Below are 21,601 nucleotides of genomic sequence, written 5' to 3' on the forward strand. Positions count from 1 at the left end.
TAAATCCATAGAAATAATCTTCGTCATCAAACCATCAAAAATATATTCATCTTCAACCTCAACTTTAGCCATCATCCCGATTATATCTTCAAATCGATACAAACTTATGTAGTTAAATTTAATTTTTAAAAATATTTTATATCATATTATTTTGTTTTAAAATATTTAAAAAATGTAATCGAAACTCACCAACCATAACTTCAGATTTGTAACTATTTGAAAGAAAAATTGAAGGATGGGTAAAAAAATAGGAATAATAAGGCACAATTCCATGATCAACAGGTCTGATCTTAGTCTTATCTGTAAAGTTCAGACAAAATTTATGTGATGTTGTCATGACTTCTTGTATTTCATTGACAACGACTCTAAAATTATACATGATAAAAACAACTTCTTCTTTCAAAGAAAATTTGAACTTGCTAAAAAGTTCACTACCAACCATTGCATGTATCTTGTGACCCTGCAAGCGAAATAGTTTAAAAAATTACTCATAAAATCAAATGGATTGTAGTTGAATTTTCAGAGCTATTTGAATCAGTAGTTGACCACAGTCTAACGATTCTTGCAAAAAAGCACCACTCACTCTTATTGTCGGTAATGTTAATAAGAGAGTCATAGTTAGGGGCCATTTAGAAATTTAGAAAAGAAAGAATTTTGATAAGAATGATTGAGTGGCACAAAACGATTTTGTGAATGGCAAAGCATCATTGAGCATGAAAAATATTTAAACCGCAAGTGCCAATCATATTTTCGTTGACCCTGCAAATTCTAAAGTTACTGTTTTGTAAAATGCATTGAATGATATTTTAGTGTGGCATTTACATGGTATCAATAGAAAGATCAGATTTTTATAAACTTTGTCAACGGTTTGAAAGCTTATGTTCCATTTTAAATTTAGTAATAGAAAGATCAGATATAGAAAGATCAGAGGATTTTTTTTTTCCGTTCCATTTTAATGTCAATTAATAATAGGCAGAGTCAATATTTTATTTTGCTAATTTTCCTAATAGAAAGATCAGATATAGAAAGATCGGGTTTTTTTTTGTCTTAAAATGTCATTCGATTTTAATGTCAATTGTCATTCCATTTTAATGTCAATTTATTAGCCAGAGTCAATATTTCATTTTTTTCCTACAACCAAATCGTTCATGTGATGTTTTACTCCAAATTAGGACACGTGGCAGACAAATGCATAAAGGATTATGGTTTGCCAAGTGGATTAGTCATTTTAACCATTCTGTTTTGTATGTATAGAGGATTAAAATGCTTTTAAATCAACATATAATAGTAACCCAACTTTGAATGCGTAACCCAACTCCTAACCACCACCTGGCCCCTAACCCCAAATAAAATCCTAATATTCATTAAAACAATATTAACTGATCGTTCCTGATCAGAAGGTGACTGCCAGTGCTTTGAATGCGGTGGTTGAGACGGTGGTGGAATGCGTCAGAATGCGTCTTGGAGCGGATGGGGGGTGTGTACTTGCAGGCACTCCGACGCTCAAGCCAGTAGAGATGAGGGTTTAGAAGGAAGAGATAGATTCTACCTTGGGGACTGCAGTGAGTCCCGTATTTATAGAGGTGGAGGGCTGCAGAGCCGTTGTAGTGGCACACCTGGATCTGGCGGTTACGAAATCGTGGGAAGTGTAACCTCCAGAGAGAGTTTATTGTGGGAACGTGCAGAGAGACGTTGTGGCTCGTTTGAACCGGTCTCGCTCGCTCCGTACACCCCCCTCGCGAAGAAGGGGTGCGTCGCAAGTAATGTTGCCAAACGTGGAGTCTGGGCTTTGGATTGTATTGGGCCTAATTAAATGGGCCAAAGATCCTTTTTGCCGGTCCAGAACAGTAGCCCCCCAAGTCGTTGCTCTTGACGAAGAGTGATGACTTAAGTGCGGGCGTTTTAATCGTTCGTGGTCGGTCATGGAAGGAGATTCGTTCTGATGTGCTCTCCTATTTGAAAGTGAGATGAGTCTTGCTCGCTAGATATGAAGGTGTCACCGAATTAGGGAACTGTTTGTAGGGATGGTTGAGAGTGTCATGAGGACTGGGCGGGGAAGTGTGTGAATGCGCTTGCTATTCTCAGAACCCCCTTTGTCCTCTAGCCGAGTAAGTTCGCCTCCGAGATGAGTTATGTTCGGTCTTCGAGTGTCCGACGGAGTAGGACCAGATAGAAATATTCCCTCGCCAGGAAGTTTGGTCGAATGTCATTCCGTAATTAATGCCCACGTCTCGAGGGAAAAATTGAGGAGACATGACCTTTGGTTTCTGTATGACACGTGTAAAGGCTATTGTAGTACTTAAGTACCTATAGTCTGTAGAGTGTTCTTGGTTTATGTTTCCAAGGTGTCATCAGTACCGTTGATTTAATCCCGACGTTTAGACAACTGCTACGAGTGATCAGAGTCGTTGGATTGATGATTGGATTTGATCAGGGACGTAGACAGGCCATTTGAGTGGAGAGTCGTATGCGAAGGATGATACCAGATTGGGGCATCGTAATTAATCTTTCTTTAACAACCATGCTTGTAATGACATTGTGCGCCCTTCGTGGTTTTAGCACTTTTGCAATATAGTTAGTTTGTTGTCAATTATACTTGTCTGAAAATGTATGCTTTATTTTCGAGTATAATGTGTTGAATCTGAATACTCGTCGCGTGAGGCTTTTTTATACTGTTTGAAGTATTTGTCGAGAGCTAACTGTTTATCTTGTATGTTTTACAAAATGCGACAATTCGTGTGCTTTTAGTGTTGCTCGCTTTTTGGGAAACGAGGCTTGAAGTGATGTAAGTCTGCTGAGGTGGGATGGCCTACCCCCCGACAGTCATTATTTCGACGGAGCGAATTAATGGCTGGAGAGTTTCGCATTCCCGCTTTTGACCTTGTTACATTGACTTGTTATTTTAAATCAAAGTTTTTCCTTTCTCTTCCTAGGTATTTAGTTACTCTGTTTGTAATGATTTACCTTTTTCGTTGTTTTGCAAGGAAGAGTCCGGGCACGAGAGTTCTGACTGTTACGCGGAGTATTTGTCAGAAGTATTTCATATCCAATAGATCGTTTATCTGAATGTGTGTCCAAAGTTGTGTTTCGGACGTAGAACAGTAGATGAACGAAGAAATCAATCTAAGTTCAACGCACTGAGGCGTGAATCACACATCGCGAGTTGGGGTTCTACCTAACATGCCGAGCAGTGATGTCGCAGCAGTAAGCGTACATACTGAGGAGTAAGAAAATCTATTGTGTAGACTTCTATTATCCTTTTATTTTTTGGATTCGGAGTGGCACGACTTTCCTCTTCCATTAAATTGTTCGAGAAGTTCGTTGTGCTTAATTGAGTATGTTAATTAGAGTAGTTTGGCGTCGTTTTCCATCTAAGTGTAATACTTTTTGTGTTTTTCGGCGTTCCAAGATCTTGGAATTGTGCCTTTGTAGAGATCTTCGAGCCAGTAAGCCCCTGTTCCGGTTTTCATTCGGACTCTGTAAGGTCCCTCCTAGTTGGCGGCGAGTTTCCCTTCTTTAGAGTCCTTATGGTTTCGCCGGAGGACGAGGTCGCCTACTTCGAATTCTCTCTTTACGACCTTTTTGTTGTGGCAAGCGGCTATTTTTTGCTTTAGCGCTGTTTCTCGCAAGGCCGCTTGGTCTCTGACTTCGTCGACAAATTCGAGCTCTTCACGTAGATTGGCCGTGTTGGCTGGGAAGTCAGTGTCGGCGTCAGTCCGCCATGTGAGTTCGGTTAGCTCAATGGGTATGACCGCCTCTTTCCCATACGTGAGTCGAAAAGGTGACTCGCCAGTAGTGGAGTGGTGAGTAGTTCTGTAGGCCCAGAGGACCGTATGCAACTCTTCAGCCCACTTAGTTTTGGTTGTGTCCAGTCTCCTATGTATTCCTCGTAGAATGACCCTATTTGCTGCTTCGGCGAGGCCGTTAGCTTGAGGGTGCTCAACGGAGGTAAAGCTTTGTTTGATTCTAATCGTCCTTAAGTATTCCTGGAATCATTGGTCTGTAAACTGAGTTCCAATGTAGGATATCACTAGGGTCGGTACTCCGAACCTTGCTAGGATGTTCCTTTTGAAGAAACGAAGTACGTTTTTGGCAGTGATCTTCGCTAATGGTTCAGCCTCGATCCATTTTGTTGAGTAGTCGATGGCTACCACGAGATATTTGAGCTGTCCAGTGGCTTTAGGGAATGGTCCCAGATGGTCAATGCCCCACCATGCGAAGGGCCAGGGGAAACCAGTGATGTTAGCTCAGCGGGGGGTGCGAGGTGCATGTCCCCGTATCGCTGGCATTTGTCGTAAAGGTTTACGTAATTTTGGGCATCTTTCAACATGGTAGGCCAGTAGTACCCTGCTCGTAGGACCTTTTTTTGCGAGAGCTTTGGCGCCAAGGTGTTCTCCGCAGATGCCATCGTGAACGTCTGCGAGGACTTCTTGGGTCTCGTTAGGTCCCAAACACTTGATAAGTGGTGTGATGAAACCCCTTTTGTATAAGGTTCCCTCCACTAAAGTGAATGAGCAGGCCCTTCGTTTTAGCCTTGTCTTCTCGTGTGGATCGGAAGGAAGTTCCCCATTCCCTATGTAACGAGAAATGGGTCCTCTCCAATCCTCCATCCTGATGATTGAGTTGACTTCGTGACCCTGAACGTCTCCTCTACGAATGCTTGGTTCATCGAGAACTTCTTGTATGACGGTTTTGTTTTCACCGGCAGTCCGTGTGCTGGCGAGTTTTGAAAGAATGTCTGCTCCTCTTTGACCTGGAATTCGCCTGTGACCTGGGAAGCTACCAATTGTGAATCGGTGAAGATTTTTACCTTTTTGGCTCCCAGGTCTTGAGCGGTTCTCAAGCCAGCTAAGAAGGCTTCGTAATCTGCAGTGTTATTGGTAACAAGAAAAGACAAACCAAGAGAGATTTCAACAATGACACCTTTGTTGTTTTCTATGATTATCCTGGCCCCGCTTCCTTTGGAATTGGATGACCCGTCTACGAAGATGGTCCATTCTTCTGCATTATCCTCGGTCGGGAAAGTCATTTTGGCGAGGAAGTCAGCGAACACCTGCGCCTTTAGTGCCTTTCTGGATTCGTAGTGTATGTCGAACTTGGATAGCTCGAGTGACCACTTCATCATCCGACCGGCCACGTCGGGGCGACCCAAGATTTGTCTGATTGGTTGGTCTGTTCGGACTATTACCGTATGAGCTAAAAAGTACTGCCTCAATCTTTGGGCCTCTGTGAGGAGGGCGAGAGCTACCTTTTAGATTCTCTGGTACCTAGTTTCAGGCCCTAGCAACGCCTTGCTGGTGAGGTAGACTGGTTTCTGTCCCTCCGCCGTTTCTTTGATGAGGACGACACTTACCGCGTCAGAGGAAACAAAAAGGTATAGATACAGTACTTCACCTTGGTGGGGTCGCGAGCGCACTGGTGGTGCAGAGAGGGTTTCCTTGAGATGTAAGAGTTTGAAGAAAGGAAGAGCTTGTTGAGCGGACTTAGCCACGAATCTTGAGAGGGCAGTTAGCATCCCGTTAAGTGTTTGAATGCACTTCTTCGAGTGGGGTGTTGGAAGCTCAGTAAATGCTCGGCATTTATCTGGGTTCGCCTCAATTCCTCTTTCTGTTAGGTAGAAACCAAGGAATTTACCCGCTTGAACTCCAATAGTGCACTTTTCTGGGTTGAGCTGCATGTTGTACTTCCGAGTTTGTTCGAACACTCTCTTGAGATGAGCGGCATGATCCACCTCTTCTTGGGATTTTACAATCATGTCGTCCATGTAGATCTCAAGAATGTCGCCCAGATATGCCTTGTCATAGACTCTATTCATCATACGTTGATAAGTAGCCCCGCATTTTGCAGACCAAAGGGCATTACGTTGTAATAAAAGTTCCCTGACTCGGTCATGAAGGCTGTTTTCATTTTATCTTCTTCGGCCATGGGTATCTGGTTGTACCCGGAGTAGGCGTCCATGACAGGTAAAATTTATAGCCGGAGGAATTATCCACGAGTTTATCGATGTTAGGAAGAGGATATGCGTCTTTAGGGCAGGCCCTATTAAGATCGGTATAGTCAACACACATACGCTATTTTCCATTAGATTTCTTGACAAGTACAACATTGGAGAGCCAGGTAGTGTATTTGGCCTCAGAAATAAAATTCGCTTCTAGGAGGTCTTTTACAGCTTTTTCGGCAGCCTCTGATTTTCCAGGAGACTGCTTTCTACGTCGCTGGGCTACATCGCTAACTCCAAGATCTACTATCAGCTGGTGACAAGCAACGCTAGGGTCGATTTCGGGCATATCGGCCGCACTCCATGCGAATAGGTCGGCGTTCTCCCTGAGGCAGGCGACTAGCTATGCTTTGACAAGTTCAGGAAGATCCTCGCCGATCTTGAAGTTTTTCGAGGGGTCGTTCCCGAAAGGGACCAGCTCAAATTCACCGTCAGGAATGGGTCTAAGAAGTTTCGCGTTGAGCGGATCCTTCTTTTCCCTCTTTTGTTCCTTAAGGTCTTCCTTGGTGAACCTGGGATCAAGTTCGACCAAGTTGGCATCCAGAGTGCTTGCAACAGCTTTCCCTTTGTCTTCAGCAGGTTTGCTGGATCGGGAAACCGAGTTCTGGGTTTTATTAGCCTAGAGGAAACATCTCCTTGCAGCTTCGATATCTCCGTTGAGAGAGGCGATGACGCCCTCTTTTGCATGGTATTTCAACTTCAGATGAGCAGTTGAACATGCAGCACCCAGCTGGGCGAGCCCGGTTCTCCCTATGATGCAATTATAGACAGAAGGACAGTCGATCACTAGGAATGGGATCTTTATTGTTTTCTTGGCCTCCTTTTCGCCGAAGGTGATCAGTAGTTCCACGTAGCCCCATGGCTGAGTAGACGAGCCGTTGAAGCCGTAGAGTTCTTTTCCAACGTAAGGAGAAAGGTTTTTCTCCGTTAGTTGAAGAGTTTTGAACAGGCTGGTGTACATGATGTAGCATGAGGCCCCTGTGTCAATCAGGACTCGATTGACTCTGCGTTGGCCATCGATGCTCGCATGAGCAAAGGGATGGCAGAATTTAAAGCTCCACTAGGCAGTTATGAGTTGTAGAACGCCAAAGGTGGTCTTCCTCCGTGGTTGGAGGGGACCAGCAAGTTGACGTTCATGAGCTCTTCGAACTTTCTCTTCATGCATCCAATGGAGATGTCCAGTGTTCCTCCCGTGATGACGTTGGCAGAGGGGAACTGTTCCCAGGTGCATGAGTAGGGGGTGATCTCCACGTTGTCAGGGAAATCACCGAGATGTTCCACGGACATGGCAATTGTTTTGCCAGGTTCGGAGCCATCGCCAATGAGCTCGTCGGTCTTTCTTTCTGGTTTCGGTTTCTTTACAAACTGTTTGAGCTGACCTCTTTGGGTGAGGAGCTCGATAGCATCCTTCAGATGGACGCATTCATCGGTGGTGTGTCCGTGGCATTTGTGGAATTGACAGTACTTTGTTTTGTCGACCCCTTTCCTCTCCTGAGATGAAGCCTTTGGTGGCTTGACGTCAGCTTCTTTCAGATCGGCTACAGCGATCTCAGCAAGGATTTTCTCCCTTGACATGGCCAAAGGAGTGTACTCAGTGAAGTGACCGTTGGGTCTCTTGCCTTCACAAGCAGCTTTGCCTTCCTTCTTTTTCTCGTGGAAGGGCTTTTTGGAGGATTCAGCAGCAGGCTCCTCCTTCCTGGATTTGTTGAGGTTGTCTGCGTACAGCTCCTCGTCATAGGCTATGTAGATCTTTGCGATCGCTAAGAACTCGTTGAGAGTCCTTGGGTGATCTAGGCGAACATCTTTCTTTACATATGTGCCTTCGCGCAGACCTTTGGCGATGAGGTACCGCTTCGTTGTTTCATCGGCACCTCGTACCTGAACAACTTCTTTGTTGAACCTCTCGATGTAGTCTTGGAGGGGTTCGCTCTTTCCTTGAACAATGGCTTCAAGGGATGCCACCGTTTTTGGTTGCGTCCTTGAAGCGGTGAAGTGAGTTGTGAACTCGTAACAGAGGTCGCGCCATGAATCAATGGAGTTTCTCCTTAAATTCTTGAAGCAGGTGACATCTCCTCGTCTCAGTGTAGTGACGAAAAGCTTGCATTTTACGGCGCCTTGCACTGATCTATAAGTGAGAACTGCCTCAATGTTCTCGATGTGCTCGTCTGGATCGGTTGTCCCGTCGTATGAGTCAATCTGTGGAGGCTTCTCCAGCCCGCAGGGGATAGGAGCTTCTCAGATGCGCCGTGTGAATGAGCAGTAAGCGTTACGGTCATTCTGGGCATCATAAGTGTCTTCAGAGCTAAAGGATGACCAAGAGCGCCCGTTACGTTTTGGTGGAGATCCCCTACGAGGAGACCGGTGAGGAGGGGATCTCCTAAGGGGAGATCGCCTGGGAGGAGATCGCCTGGGTGGAGATCGTCTGGGTGAGCTCCTTCTCGTCGATCTCCTGGTGTAACTCGGAGATCTGACGCTTACTGAGTACCGCGGGGATTTGGAATGTGATTGGCGAGGGCTCCTTCCTCTTCTGCTACGTATTGGGGAAGGAGTCCGTTTGTTTCGGACTAGTTGGCACGCTTGCTCCAGATCCATCAGGCGTCGATTCAGTTCCTCGATTAACGACGTTTATCGTTGAACCGTGCGGAGCAGGTTGTTGACGAGGGCACCAGTTGGCGTGGTATCTTCAGGCGTCTCTGTAGGTTATAGAGGACCCTGCAGAGGTCTTTGCTGGAGAGAAACTATCTGTGCTGGTTCCTCTCTGGGTGTGCCCACAGGTGAAGGTGAGGATGCCATACCAGCCTGTTGAGGGATGCGTATCTCGCTTCGTATCTGAGAGCTGACACCGTTGGCAGCCATGGTTATTTTTTGGAAAGCTTTGGTTTTTAGGAATATAAAAACTAGGAGAGCTTATATTTTCCCACAGACGGCGCCACTGATCGTACTTGATCAGAAGGTGACTGTCGGTGCTTTGAATGCGGTGGTTGAGACGGTGGTGAAATGTGTCAGAATGCGTCTTGGAGCGGATGGGGGGTGTGTACCTGCAGGCACTCCGACGCTCAAGTCAGTAGAGATCAGAGAGTGAGGGTTTAGAAGGAAGAGATAGATTCTACCTTGGGGACTGCAGTGAGTCCCCTATTTATAGAGGTGGAGGGCTGCAGAGCCGTTGTAGTGACATGCCTGGCTCTAGCGGTTACGAAATTGTGGGAAGTGTAACTGCCAGAGAGTTTATTGCGGGAACGTGCAGAGAGACGTTGTGGCTCATTTGAACTGGTCTCGCTCGCTCCGTGCACCCCCCTCCCGAAGAAGGGGTGTGTCGCAAGTAATGTTGCCAAACGTGGAGTCTGGGCTTTGGATTGTATTGGGCCTAAATAAATGGGTCAAAGGTCCTTTTGACCGGTCCAGAACATTTACCAATAAAATACATTAAATAATAGTATTTACTCAACATATTAGATAAAAGCATTTTTTTATAAGCAGATAAAGGATTTAAAAAAAAATACTACTTGTAATGTTTTATTATTAGTTAATAGGTTTAATAGCAGCTTTCTCCCCCTAACTTTTACGAAGTTGCAATTTTTACCCCCTAAAAAAAAACTACAAAACTGTCCCTTAAGTTTTGCAACTGTAGCAGTTTTAGCCCCCTAAGGCAAAAAAATAAAATAAAAAAAATAACATGTGGCACCTCACTTAGGGTGTCATGTCAGCGTAGACCGAGTCAAAATTGGCCTTGGGGTTCAAAACTGCCACATGTGCAAAACTTAGAGGGCGGTTTTGTAGTTTTTTTCTTGGGGGGTCAAAATCGTAACTTTGGAAAAGTTAGGGGACTAAAACTGCTATTAAGCCTAGTTAATATTAATCATATTTTACTAAAATAGAAAAACAAAACTCAGCCGATGGCCACCATTATCATTATGTAACTTTATTTTAGAGGTCACTTTATAACTTACTAGTGAAAAGACGGACACGCTATTGCGTTAACGTTTGAAAATTATGAATGATGTTTTTTTTATTAAATTTTGATTTTGATTAAAACTAAAAAAAATATAAATGTTTGTTACTTTAAAGTTATAAAATAAAACTAATCATGATTATTTATTTCAACGACACCGACAAGAATACAATATAACAAAAAAATATAATCTAAATTCTTTTTTTAATGACACCAACAACAATTTTATTATAGAAAAAGTTGTTTGAGGGTATAATTGGAATGATGAAAAAGTAAATAATCATGATTATAGAAAAAGTAGATATATTTCATCATTCCAATGTAACAATTTTTTTTTTTCACCAACAACAAATGTAATACAATATATTTTATTATAGAAAAAGTAGTTTGTAACACTTTTTAAATGATAAAGGAAAAAAAACAAAAAAAAATATATTCATATCGTGTTTGTTACATTTGTTTTAATATTTAAATTAATTCTTATCTATTTGTTACATGTGTTACGTGTATTGAAAATTGAGGGTATTTTTGGAAAAAAAATCCAGCCCAAAAGTGCTGAAATGGGTAATTTTCTTTATATATAGTATAGATTAATTAATATATATTTCGAATTTACATGATTTTTTATTTATAAAGATTCCGATCCATCCATTGAAAATTGTGTTTTTTTTTTAAGAAGCTAAATTAGCCCACCCAAGTTAACACCGAATTTACATGATTTTTTATTTATAAAGATTCGTATCCATCCATTGAAAATTGTGTTTTTTTTTAAGAAGCTAAATTAGCCCACCCAAGTTAACACCGGAGAGAATCGACCCACCCAAGTTAACACCGGAGAGAATCGAACATGAGACCTCAAGGAGGAGCACACTCCCAGGTCTCAAGCTAATATAGGGCAACTCAAGTGGGTTACCCATTGAATTTAATTTTATATTTGAGCTTTCGAAAATTAAAAATGAATTAATGAATTATTTTGATCAATCTATTACTGTCCAAATAAAATGTATTCAATCAATTCATTTTGTCACCCCTAGTTTTTACCTGGACTGCGAGCACGCCATGCTTCTTCTTAGGAACAAACTTTCCTTCAACAGATTCATCAGGGTTATAAAAATTGAGGCATTGAAGTTCAACATCAGCAACAGCTTCAACAAAATCAACTCCACGGTTATTACAAAGAAGCTCAGGTTCACCCACAGAATTGGACACAACTTCACCTGCAAAGGCATAGTATGAGACCAAAACCTTAGCCAATGCCTTCTTGAGAGACACAACCATAGATTCAAAGGTTAATAACGTTGTTGAATTGGACAATATCATGGGATTCTTGTAACAAAAGAACACACCAACATCCAAGGCAGGTAGAAGTAAGTCAAGATTAGAGAGTGGTAGCCAATGTTCTTTTATTGGTAACACTGCTGCCACTACCTCTTCATTTGTTACACTTACAATGAAATTATCTCCATTTCCAATACCCATTGTTTTTAGATATATAACTAAGGATATTGAAGGGTTTTGTTAAGTTGATTGTAGTTTGGCGAAGTAGTTTTGCTGTGTATATATATAGACATATAGTAGAAATGGAGCGTGATGAAGATGTTTGATTTTGGTCAATGTTGATAATAGTACTGGTGGTTACAAAAATCACATCGTACAAATGCCAGCAAATTATCCAAACTTGTTCTGGACCGGTCAGAAGAACAATCACACGACAACACGTGGCATAACTTAAGTCGCCTTAAAGCTCCGCGCCTGAAGGAGCACGCCAACTTAAATGCACCGTGACACACACAAGCGCGTCCCCCGCGCGAGGATCACCTACATGTGTCCTCCTCCGTCCCTAATCACACGCCGCATAACCCGAAGACAAATATGACCAACGCGCGCCTATATAAGGGTGAACTTGCTTCATCCTCAAGGCACAATTCATTTTACACAACACTTTCTACGTACTCCTTCTCAGATCCATTACTGACTTGAGCGTCGAAGTGCTAACGTGCCTGCAGACACCTTTCGTTCCACCGCAAAGGCTCAACACCGCCGTACCGGAAACCGTTACCGTCACACTGGAGCATTATCTGCTGCAGTTGCCACTCATCCGTCCGTTCTCACCGGACAGATCAAAACTTTTTTCTAATAGATGTCATAATTTATTTTTTTAAATGTCCCTATTTTAATAACAAAAAATTTAATATACCTAACTCTTTTTTCCATAGGTTCCCACTATTTGAAGCAATTTTATTGATATGTCGAACACTAAATATGAATACTTCTTTCAACCGAAAATTGAATATTGAATCATCATATTGTGGAAGTCCAACCTTTTCGACAAGATTCAAAACCCGTTGGTAACGATATTATTTAAGAAAATACTAACATTCGACGTAAATTATCAAACTAGCCAAACTTAATTAACTACACATAAGCAAAGTTAGGGATAATTCTGTCAAAATAATTTAATTATAGCTAAACGTCTTGTTTTGTTCCATAAAATCTTATTCTTATTTGAATTCTTCAAGCTTCTTGCAACAAACATCTTTTACTTTTTTCTACTCCAAGATCTGTTGGATCATCTTTTAATTAGAGCTAAACTTTTTTCCTATCGAGTCATCTATCGTTTATATTCAAGCACCAAACTTAATTGTGTTTGGCGTGAGAGAGTAGGTTAAAAATTCTCACATTGGATGATAAATGGTCTGAAAAAGTGTTTATAAGGAAGTCAATCCTCATATCCTAACAATAATTTCTAAGAGAAAGTGAATAAAAAAACATATTTTCTGATTTTGCTTATTTATGAATCAGGTTTAAATATGTTTAAATGTAGTTTTGTGAGTTATACTTTTGATTTATTCCAATAAATTAATGTTCTGTATTGTTGCTATTCATTCATGCTTATGAATTTTAAAGTAATCTTGTGTATCTTTTATAAGAAAATTTTAAAGTAACATATTTAACCTTAGCGTTCTCTTGTTGATATAAGGTTACCCTGCATTTTTATAAATTAAATAATAAAAGTTTGTTACTTTTTTTTTTTTAAACTCGGTATCAGATCCAAGGACCGACTAATTCGAGGAGACCAATCTCACCGTCCACTTGTGGGGCCCGTTCTAAGCCAGAGCAAAGGTCTGTATGGACTTGTCCTCCGAAATTGGCACCAGAGAGAATCGAACCTGAGACCTTGAGAAGAGTATTCTCCAAGATTCCAAGCCAACCACTAGGCCAACCCCAAATGGGTAAGGTTTGTTACCTTTGGCATTCTAAAAGCTACATAATTCATTAATAAAGGTTTGTTACCTTTGGCATTGTTAAAACTATAACTCTACATTTGCAATTGCAACTTATGTCAGTTAGAAGATAAACTATGATATATAAAATTATAAAGGCAATATGAACTTACGGTAAATACTTTCAGACAATATAATGTTTCAAAGTGGAGAATTGTTAGAATATATCATTATGAAACTACCAAATAATACGAACTTCATAAACTAAAGAAAATACCATGTAAGAGGGATTCTAACTGACATGTTTTCCTTATCACCAGGACTTCATAGTTTACCTTTTAACTTACATAAGTTACAAATGTATATAATGAGTTATGACTCAGTTGTCAAGTAGGCACCTAACTTTCATGGGTGGATGAAGAGAACGTGACACGCAGCAGGAACTACAAGCTTTTTATTTGCCAATACATCAATCGTTAATGCTATAGAGCTTGCTTACAAATACATCAATCGTTAATGCTATAGAGCTTGCTTACAAACATGGTTTCTTTCTTTGGTTTTCTCTTAAAAGGATATGTTTTTGTATATAAAGCAACCCAACATAGGTTAACTCACGTTGGATCATAGTCACATGGTACGCAATTCGTTCTGATACGTGGTACAAAGTCGGATACGTGGTTCGCGACTCTCAAAGAATTAGGTATGTGGAGGTATAGCCGGTACGCTGTTTGGGTTCGTGTGGTACACTCAAATATAATAATTGATACATTACTAATAAAAAAATATTTAATTAAAAAAATATATTCTATAATAAAGTTAAGTTTTTTTTTTAGAGGCAATAATAATGAGAAGTAAAAATAATCATAATAATAATAGTGCCTAGCAACCAAACAAAAAAACAATAATAAACATCCCCTCAAACAAAATAGTAATAAACATATTAAAAAAAACAGCCCAGGATAAACAACAACTTAAATGGGCCGGGTTAAAATTACTTAAGGGCCCAATTAAGGGTCTTCTTCAACCTACCAATTACTGTAACACCGTAATGCAGAATCAGTGCCGCTTTCACGGTTGCTCCTCCATATCTTAGCTTCATCTAGAATCGAGTTTGGGGTTATAACAGTTTTTCATCGGAGCAACCAAAACATCTTGCAGAACCAAAAAATCACGTCTTGAGAGGTTAGAACGCAGATTGTACGCATGGTTCGCTGTTTTCACCGAATTCGAGTGTGCATTCTCGTGAACCAATTCGTAAAAGAACCGCGAACCGGTTCGCGCGAACCAATTCTCGGTTTTCCAAGGAGGTGAACGAATTTTGTGACTATATGTTGGATATCAGTATCAGTGTGAGTTAACTCACGCTTGATCTATAGAATGTGACTTAACTCACAATGGAGTTATTTCAGGATGTTTGAGGTGGGAATGAGCAAAAACATTTGGGAGAAGAGCAATTTTTGTGTGACAAAGGTGAGTTTTAGCATGGGCCAATTGTAAGGGTGTTTGGACCACCAAATGCATGGGTCCAACCTAGACCACTAAAAGAAAATTACTTTTTCTAGTTAAGAGTTTGCTATGAAACACCACGAAATGATCAAAATAACTCCAACTGCAGCTAACTGTCGTTCATTTTGTGCAGTGATAATTAGCTCGTTTTTTCTCAACGACAGTTAATTATCGTTGTGATCTGAACATAAACCATATCCAAACTCCATTCAATCTCACTTCAAAAAACCATATCAGTTAACTGCAGTTCTGCGTTGCATTTTTAGAAACAAAAACTTCCAAACTCCCTTCAATCTCACTTTCACGAAAAATCAACTAAATCCTTTCAACAAAATCACAAGTAAGTATTTTTAATCCTTTTAATTTACAATGTAGTTTGTATAGGGTGTTTTTTTTTTTTTTGTTAATTTTTGTAGAATGATAGTGTTTAGGGTTAGTTTAGAAGTGGAAATTGAATGTGAGAAAAACACAAGGGAGTTGAATTGTGTTAGCTTTTTCTTGATTTTAACTAAGCCCAATGTTCAGCTTCTGATAGAGTTCAGAACCTGAAGCAATGTTCAGAGTTAAGTGCAGCGGATATAAAAGAGCTAAAGTGAGAGAAGAAAGAGACACATACAATTTATCTTAGTTCCTTCCACAATCCGGAAGTATCTCAGTCCCCTTGTCACTTACAAGAGATTTTTCACTATTATTACACAAGATTACAATTGCTCAAGCACACAAGCAAGAGACTTTCTATGCTCAAGCACACAAGCAAGAGACTTCTAACAAATAAAGATTACAAATAAAAATTGTTTGGTTGAACACTTGATATACAATCAATGGAGTTCACAAATACGAAACAGTTCAGACTCTAGATTTAAGAATTTCTAAGATATGAAAGTTTATAAGAAATTCTAAGTGTTTGATGCGTAATGAATTTGACAGAGTTTTGGCACTTGTAAAAATATTGCAAAGTTTTGTAATATCTTCAAGTCTTCATCTTCGTACAATGCACATGGAAATGTTTGAGGTAGTAGAGTAGTGGTCGTACACTGTTGTCCTTCTTTGTACCTTCACTGAAAATGACATAGGATAAAACTAGCTCAAACAGTACAAGAAAACAGTTACAAAGTCTAACGTCAAATTTACAAAATTAACCTTTAATTAATATTAGTTAAAATTAATATAAAATGGTTTTTTGGTAAAAAAAAAAAAAAAAACAAGTGGGAGTAAGCTTACTAACACACACACATCTATACTATCTATATCTATATCTATACTATATATAAAGAAAACTATCCCTTTCAACACTTAGGGGTTGGACTTTTCTTTCCAAAAAAACCCTTAATTTTAAATACAAGTAACACATGTAACAAATATATTATAATAAATTTAATTTAAATATTAAAACAAATGTAACAAACGTGAGCAAAAAATAATGTTAAAGATTTGGACTTTAAATCCACTAAAAAAGATTAGTAACAAACTTGAGCAAAAAATAATGTTAAAGATTGGACTTTAAATCTTCTAAAAAAAAGATTAGTAACAAACTTGAACAAAAAATAATGTTAAAGATTTGACTTGAAATCCTCTAAAAAAATTAGTGACAAACGTGAGCAAAATATATTGTTAAAGATTGGACTTTAAATCCTCTAAAAAAAAGATTAGTAACAAACGTGAGAAAAAATTAATGTTAAAGATTGAACTTGAAATCCTCTAAAAAAAAGATTAGTAACAAATGTGAGCAAAAAATAATGTTAAAGATTGGAATTTAAATCATTTAAGAAAAAAGATTGGGACTCAAAATATTTTAGAAAAATATTTGTTAGCACTATATTAAGTATTAAATATTAATAAGTAGGGTTCTCACAGTTCATAATTCGTTCCGGCATTGTGTAGTTTTTCTCAACCTCTCTCGGCCCTCTGCATCAGAATTCAAAATTAACCTCTAAGTTTTTTTTCTTTTTCTTTCATGTTACAACTAATCAAAGTCAATTAATTTTATGGATTATTTGACTTTGCTGGTTTATAAGTGATTATGATTCAAATTATTTACGATTAATTTTATGGATTATTTGACTTTGCTGGTTTATAATTGCTTATACAAACTATGATAGCGTGGCTTTTTTTTATATAAAGAGAACCGTGATTTTTTTTAATTTTTTTTGAAGGGAATAAATTCATCTCATTTCATTCGAGAACAAATCATAAATACAAGGTGGAATCTCAATAAAAGTTTGGGAGCTAGCGTCTAACAGGGCTGCCCGTGCCAATTCATGAGCCACCCCATTTGCTTGCCTCCGGCTAAACTCTACCTTAGAGTTGTGAAGATTAATATTGAGTAATTGTCTACAATGACTAACAATAGCCCCAAAATCAGAATGACTACTGGCCTGACTATTGACAGCATCCGCAACTATTTTTGAATCCAAGGAAAATCCATGTTATTGAGACCTAAAGTCATCACCCACTGCAGTGCTTCACTCAGCCCCATTGCTTCGCCAATCTCTACCGCACATAGTGGTGTAAAACAAGTTGTACGTGCGAGCACATAGACCCCTGCCACATCTCGAATACACATCCCGATTCCAACTCTGTTAAGCTCAGTCGAGAACGAAGCATCAACATTACACTTGAATCTGCCAGGGGCAGGTTTTGTCCACTGATCCGGAGCCATGTTTCTTTGCCTTGAGACTACATTGCTGTCATTACCTGTAGTGCATTTACGGTATTCTTGTGCGAGTTTCCAGTCAGCTAGCATGTTAGTAGCGCGCTCATACACCTGTTGTACCATCTCTATCACCTGCTGCAAAATTCTCAAATTACGGCATTTCCATATACTCCATAAAATCGATGCAAACATTGCACTTTGGTCCTGAGATAGTCGCGCCATTACATAAAACACAGTTTCTGTCGCTGTATCACAATCCTGTACAGCCTGTGCCACGGTGCTCTTGAGACTAGATAGTTGCCATACCTGAACTGCTGTAGAGCAAGTGAATAAAATATGATAGGAATCTTCAGGAGCAGCACTACACAATGCACAATCAGCTGGACATGAGATACCTCTACCATTCAAATGCACTCTTGTTAGGAAGCAGTCACGACACACCCTCCATACTAGGTTCCTCACCTTCGGCGGTGTCTTGAGGTTCCAAATATAATTCCATTGACCCGGCCGTCGTAGATGGGATATATCACGAAACTCATCACAATAAATTCTGTAGGCTCTCCGGACGGAATACCTCCCATTCCTTTCCTCCAGCCATACCAGCCTATCCTCCGTAACTTGTGGAAACAACGGTGTATTAATGATTTGTGCTACCGTAGCTTGATTGAACAAATAGTGCAGCATAGATTGTCTCCATGATTTCGTTGATGGCTCTATTAAATCACTGACAGATATAGACCGAAATTGTGTGTTACCTGTATTATGGACTGATATACAACCACCAGAAGCAAGCCAAGGTTGATTCATGAGAGGAATGTCAGTACCTGTTCCAATACTCCATCGTGCGCCGCGTTTCACCAAGTCCTTCGTACTTAGAATACTACGCCAGACATAGCTCGGGTTGGTACCAATATTTGCGTCAAAAAAGTCTGAATGCGAATAATACCTTGCCTTGAAAAGACGCGACACCAAGCTAGTCGCCTCTGTCACAAATTTCCAAGCTTGTTTACCAAGCATAGCAGCGTTAAAAGAGGTGAGATCCTTGAATCCCATGCCACCGTAACTCTTATGGACCGACAACTTTTCCCATGACAGCCAATGAAGTCCCCGGTTAGTTGCTCCTCTATGCCCCCACCTGAATGCGTTTATTATTCTTTCTATGTCAACTGTGAAAGTGTTTGGCAAAAGAAAAATGCTCATCACATATGTCGGAATAGCTTGCAGCACCGATTTAATCATTACCTCACGCCCCGCCTTCAATAGACACTTACTGCTCCAAGAATGAATGCGCTGCCAGATTCGATCCTTAATATATCCAAAAGTTGCCTGTTTGTTTCTACCAATCATGGAGGGTAGCCCCAAGTATTTGCCTGTCCCGAGGACTGCTTGCACGCCGAGAATTTGTGTAAGCGTGGTGAGCATTGCTGCATCAACCGGACTAATGTAATATACTTCAGATTTGGGGAGACTGATGGCTTGACCAGATGCAGCCTCGTACACCGATAGAATATGTTTAATGGTGTGTGCCTCAGCTTCAGCTGCCCTAAAAAATAGAAAACAATCATTAGCGAACAAAAGATGGGATACCACTGGAGCATTAGTACATATCCGCACTACATGCAAATCCCCACTCCTCTCTGCTTGCCTAATAAGCGCAATCAATCCTTCTGCACAGAGAATAAAAAGGTATGGGGATAACGGATTCCCCTGGCGCAGCCCTCGCCCTGGAATAATCGGCCCGACCAAGTTATTATTAACCAACACTGAGTAATCCACAATCTCGACACACATAAGGATCCACCGCACCCATTCGGTTGCAAAACCAAGCCTCAACATTACTTCTTTCAAATATACCCAATCAATTCGATCGCACACCTTGCTTATATCAAGCTTCAGAGCAACATTTGTATTGAGCCGCCTCCTATTTGTTTTCATATAATGAACCACTTCACCAGCAACCATCGCATTATCCAGAATTGATCTGCCAGGTACAAAGGCAGATTGACTCTCAGAAATGCATTTATTAAGAACCTTTTTCAACCTGTTGGCAAGAACCTTAGAAACTAATTTATACAACACGTTGCACAAGGCAATTGGCCTCCAATCCTTCATTGTCCGTTGCTGATGTCCCTTCGGAATGAGTGAAATATTAGTGGAGTTTAAGGATGGGGGAAACTGATTTTCATTTAACCACCTGCAACACTCCTGGAAGATATCAGTGCTACACGTGTTCCAGAAATGATTGTAGAACTCGGGGCTGAAACCATCAGGTCCCGGACACTTATCCGAATGCATAGCAAACATGGCTTCTTTAAATTCATCTATTTGAAAAGGTGTCGTGAGTTCCAAATTATCGGTGTCAGTAACAACTGGATGTAAAGCATTAATTAGGGGTGAATATATGCTCAGCTGTCCTTGGAACAACTCCTCAAAATATTCCCGGGCCAAGTGGCACATACCTGTCTCATCCGTAACTCGAGTAACATCTGGCGCTTCAAAGGCTATAATACGGTTCACTTTTTTACGCGCCTTTGCGGAGGCATGAAAAAACTTCGTATTAAGATCACCATCCTAATACCAATGAACTTTTGCACGTTGCTCCAATAATTATCATCCTGTATTAACAATTGATTCATCTGGTTACGTAACGACGCTAGCTGTTCGGGGTCACAAGCTTGACCTCGGTTACGACATTCAGTCAACGCCTTACGACATGTTTCAATTTCAGCCTTCAACCTGTTACAATTATGTCGACTCCAATTGGTTAAATCACCTGCACATGCCTCTAGTCTAGGTATGACATCACAGTATGCACTTTGCTGCCAGCTAGTTTCAACCACATCTCTAAATCTAGGTTCTGTTTGCTAAACATTTTCATACTTAAATGTTCGTCGTACACCACGTATAACTTTCGGCACTAGTCTGAGCAGAATAGGGTAATGATCCGACGAATGAGAAACCAAATTTTCCAGCTCTGTCGTAGGGAACATAACATGCCACCCATCAGTTGCCAAGGCACGATCTAATCTCTCCTCTATAGCTCTCGGTGTGCCCATACTTTTAAACCATGTGAATGGGTTCCCTACCATCGGCACACATCTGTCAATCCAGAGTCTGTCACCGCTTGTCGGAACCCATTAATTAACCAGTATGCTCTATCTGTCATGCCAGATTTCTCATGCTCAAACAAGATGTCGTTAAAATCCCCACCAATACACCACGGTAAACTCACATCTCTTGCCAACCCATGCAAATAATCCCATGCATTACGTCGTCTTCCCCCTTCTGGGAATCCATAATACCCGGTAAATTGCCAAGGACCCTTAGCATGATCATCAATACGAACAGATATATGATTATTTGAGTAATTAATTATAGTACAATTGAAAGAGGTATTCCAGTAGAGGGCTAAACCACCACTCCGACCAGTACTATTAACAGCAAGACAAGAAACATAACCAAGCATATAACGAAAAGCTTCACTATTATTAGAGGAGACGAGAGTCTCGGAAAGAAATAAAACATCTGGCCTAAAATACCGCACTAGGTACTTCAATTTTGGAACTACACGCAGGTTACCTAAGCCTCGGCAGTTCCAGCATACTAGACTCATTCCCCTCGACAGGCCTGACCAACAGGACCTGCCGTTACATCATTTTCAGCAAATACAAGATTATTAAAAACAGACACAATTTGAGTCCCCCCACTAACATCAGCAGTACCTAAGTTCCCTTCCCCAATATCCATTAATTCAGCCACAGGCACACCCTCTTCAGCAATTGGAGAAGCGTCTTTCATGTTGCGTTTCCTTTTCTTAAACTTTGTTGTCATGTCCTCAAAGCCATGACCAGCAGCAGCATATTCAAGAGCTTGCAGATCACTGCCCTGCGCACTCATTCCCAACACCAGATGTTTTCCAGCAGATGATTCCGCCCCAGCAAACAACGGATCCTCACTCTGTGTAGCCTGTCCAGCAATACCCTTATGCATCCAATTAGCCCAGCCTTCAGGATCAGCCTCCATAAGCCGGGTCTTAAGATCCTTGATTTCAGAATGAACTGCACTGATACGTCCACCAAGGATAACCATCTCAGTAGTAGTACCACCAGACATTGCATTTGGATTGACAGCAGCTCGTGTAAACGGAGCACTATGTTGTTCAGGAATCACCGGTTCACTCTTCACAGGATCACGCAGCCACCTATTGGTTGCAGCAGTACCTAGTTTCCGAGAAGATGGTTTCAGACTCGCATCCCATCCTCTTACACCAT

General features: G+C 40.6%; 1 protein-coding gene and 1 pseudogene across 1 annotated transcript; both read right to left on the reverse strand.

Moving 5' to 3' along the window:
* The window catches only part of LOC146937689 (coniferyl alcohol acyltransferase-like), a 29,862-nt pseudogene extending 18,436 nt beyond the window's left edge, over window positions 1-11,426 (reverse strand).
* Window positions 11,427-17,075: 5,649 nt separating this feature from the next.
* LOC146937691 (uncharacterized) lies at window positions 17,076-20,386 on the reverse strand. Its single transcript, XM_085749498.1, has 4 exons — window positions 20,211-20,386; window positions 20,006-20,066; window positions 19,790-19,901; window positions 17,076-19,699 (listed from the first exon to the last, which is right to left on the reverse strand). The coding sequence occupies exons 1-4, from the start codon at window positions 20,384-20,386 to the stop codon at window positions 17,076-17,078; spliced, it is 2,973 nt and encodes a 990-aa protein (XP_085605624.1).
* Between the last annotated feature and the right edge of the window lie 1,215 nt (window positions 20,387-21,601).

This window comes from Medicago sativa, chromosome 3 (assembly GCF_051527215.1).
Source record: "Medicago sativa cultivar Bolivia chromosome 3, Bolivia_mono, whole genome shotgun sequence".
In the NCBI taxonomy this organism is placed as follows: domain Eukaryota; kingdom Viridiplantae; phylum Streptophyta; class Magnoliopsida; order Fabales; family Fabaceae; genus Medicago; species Medicago sativa.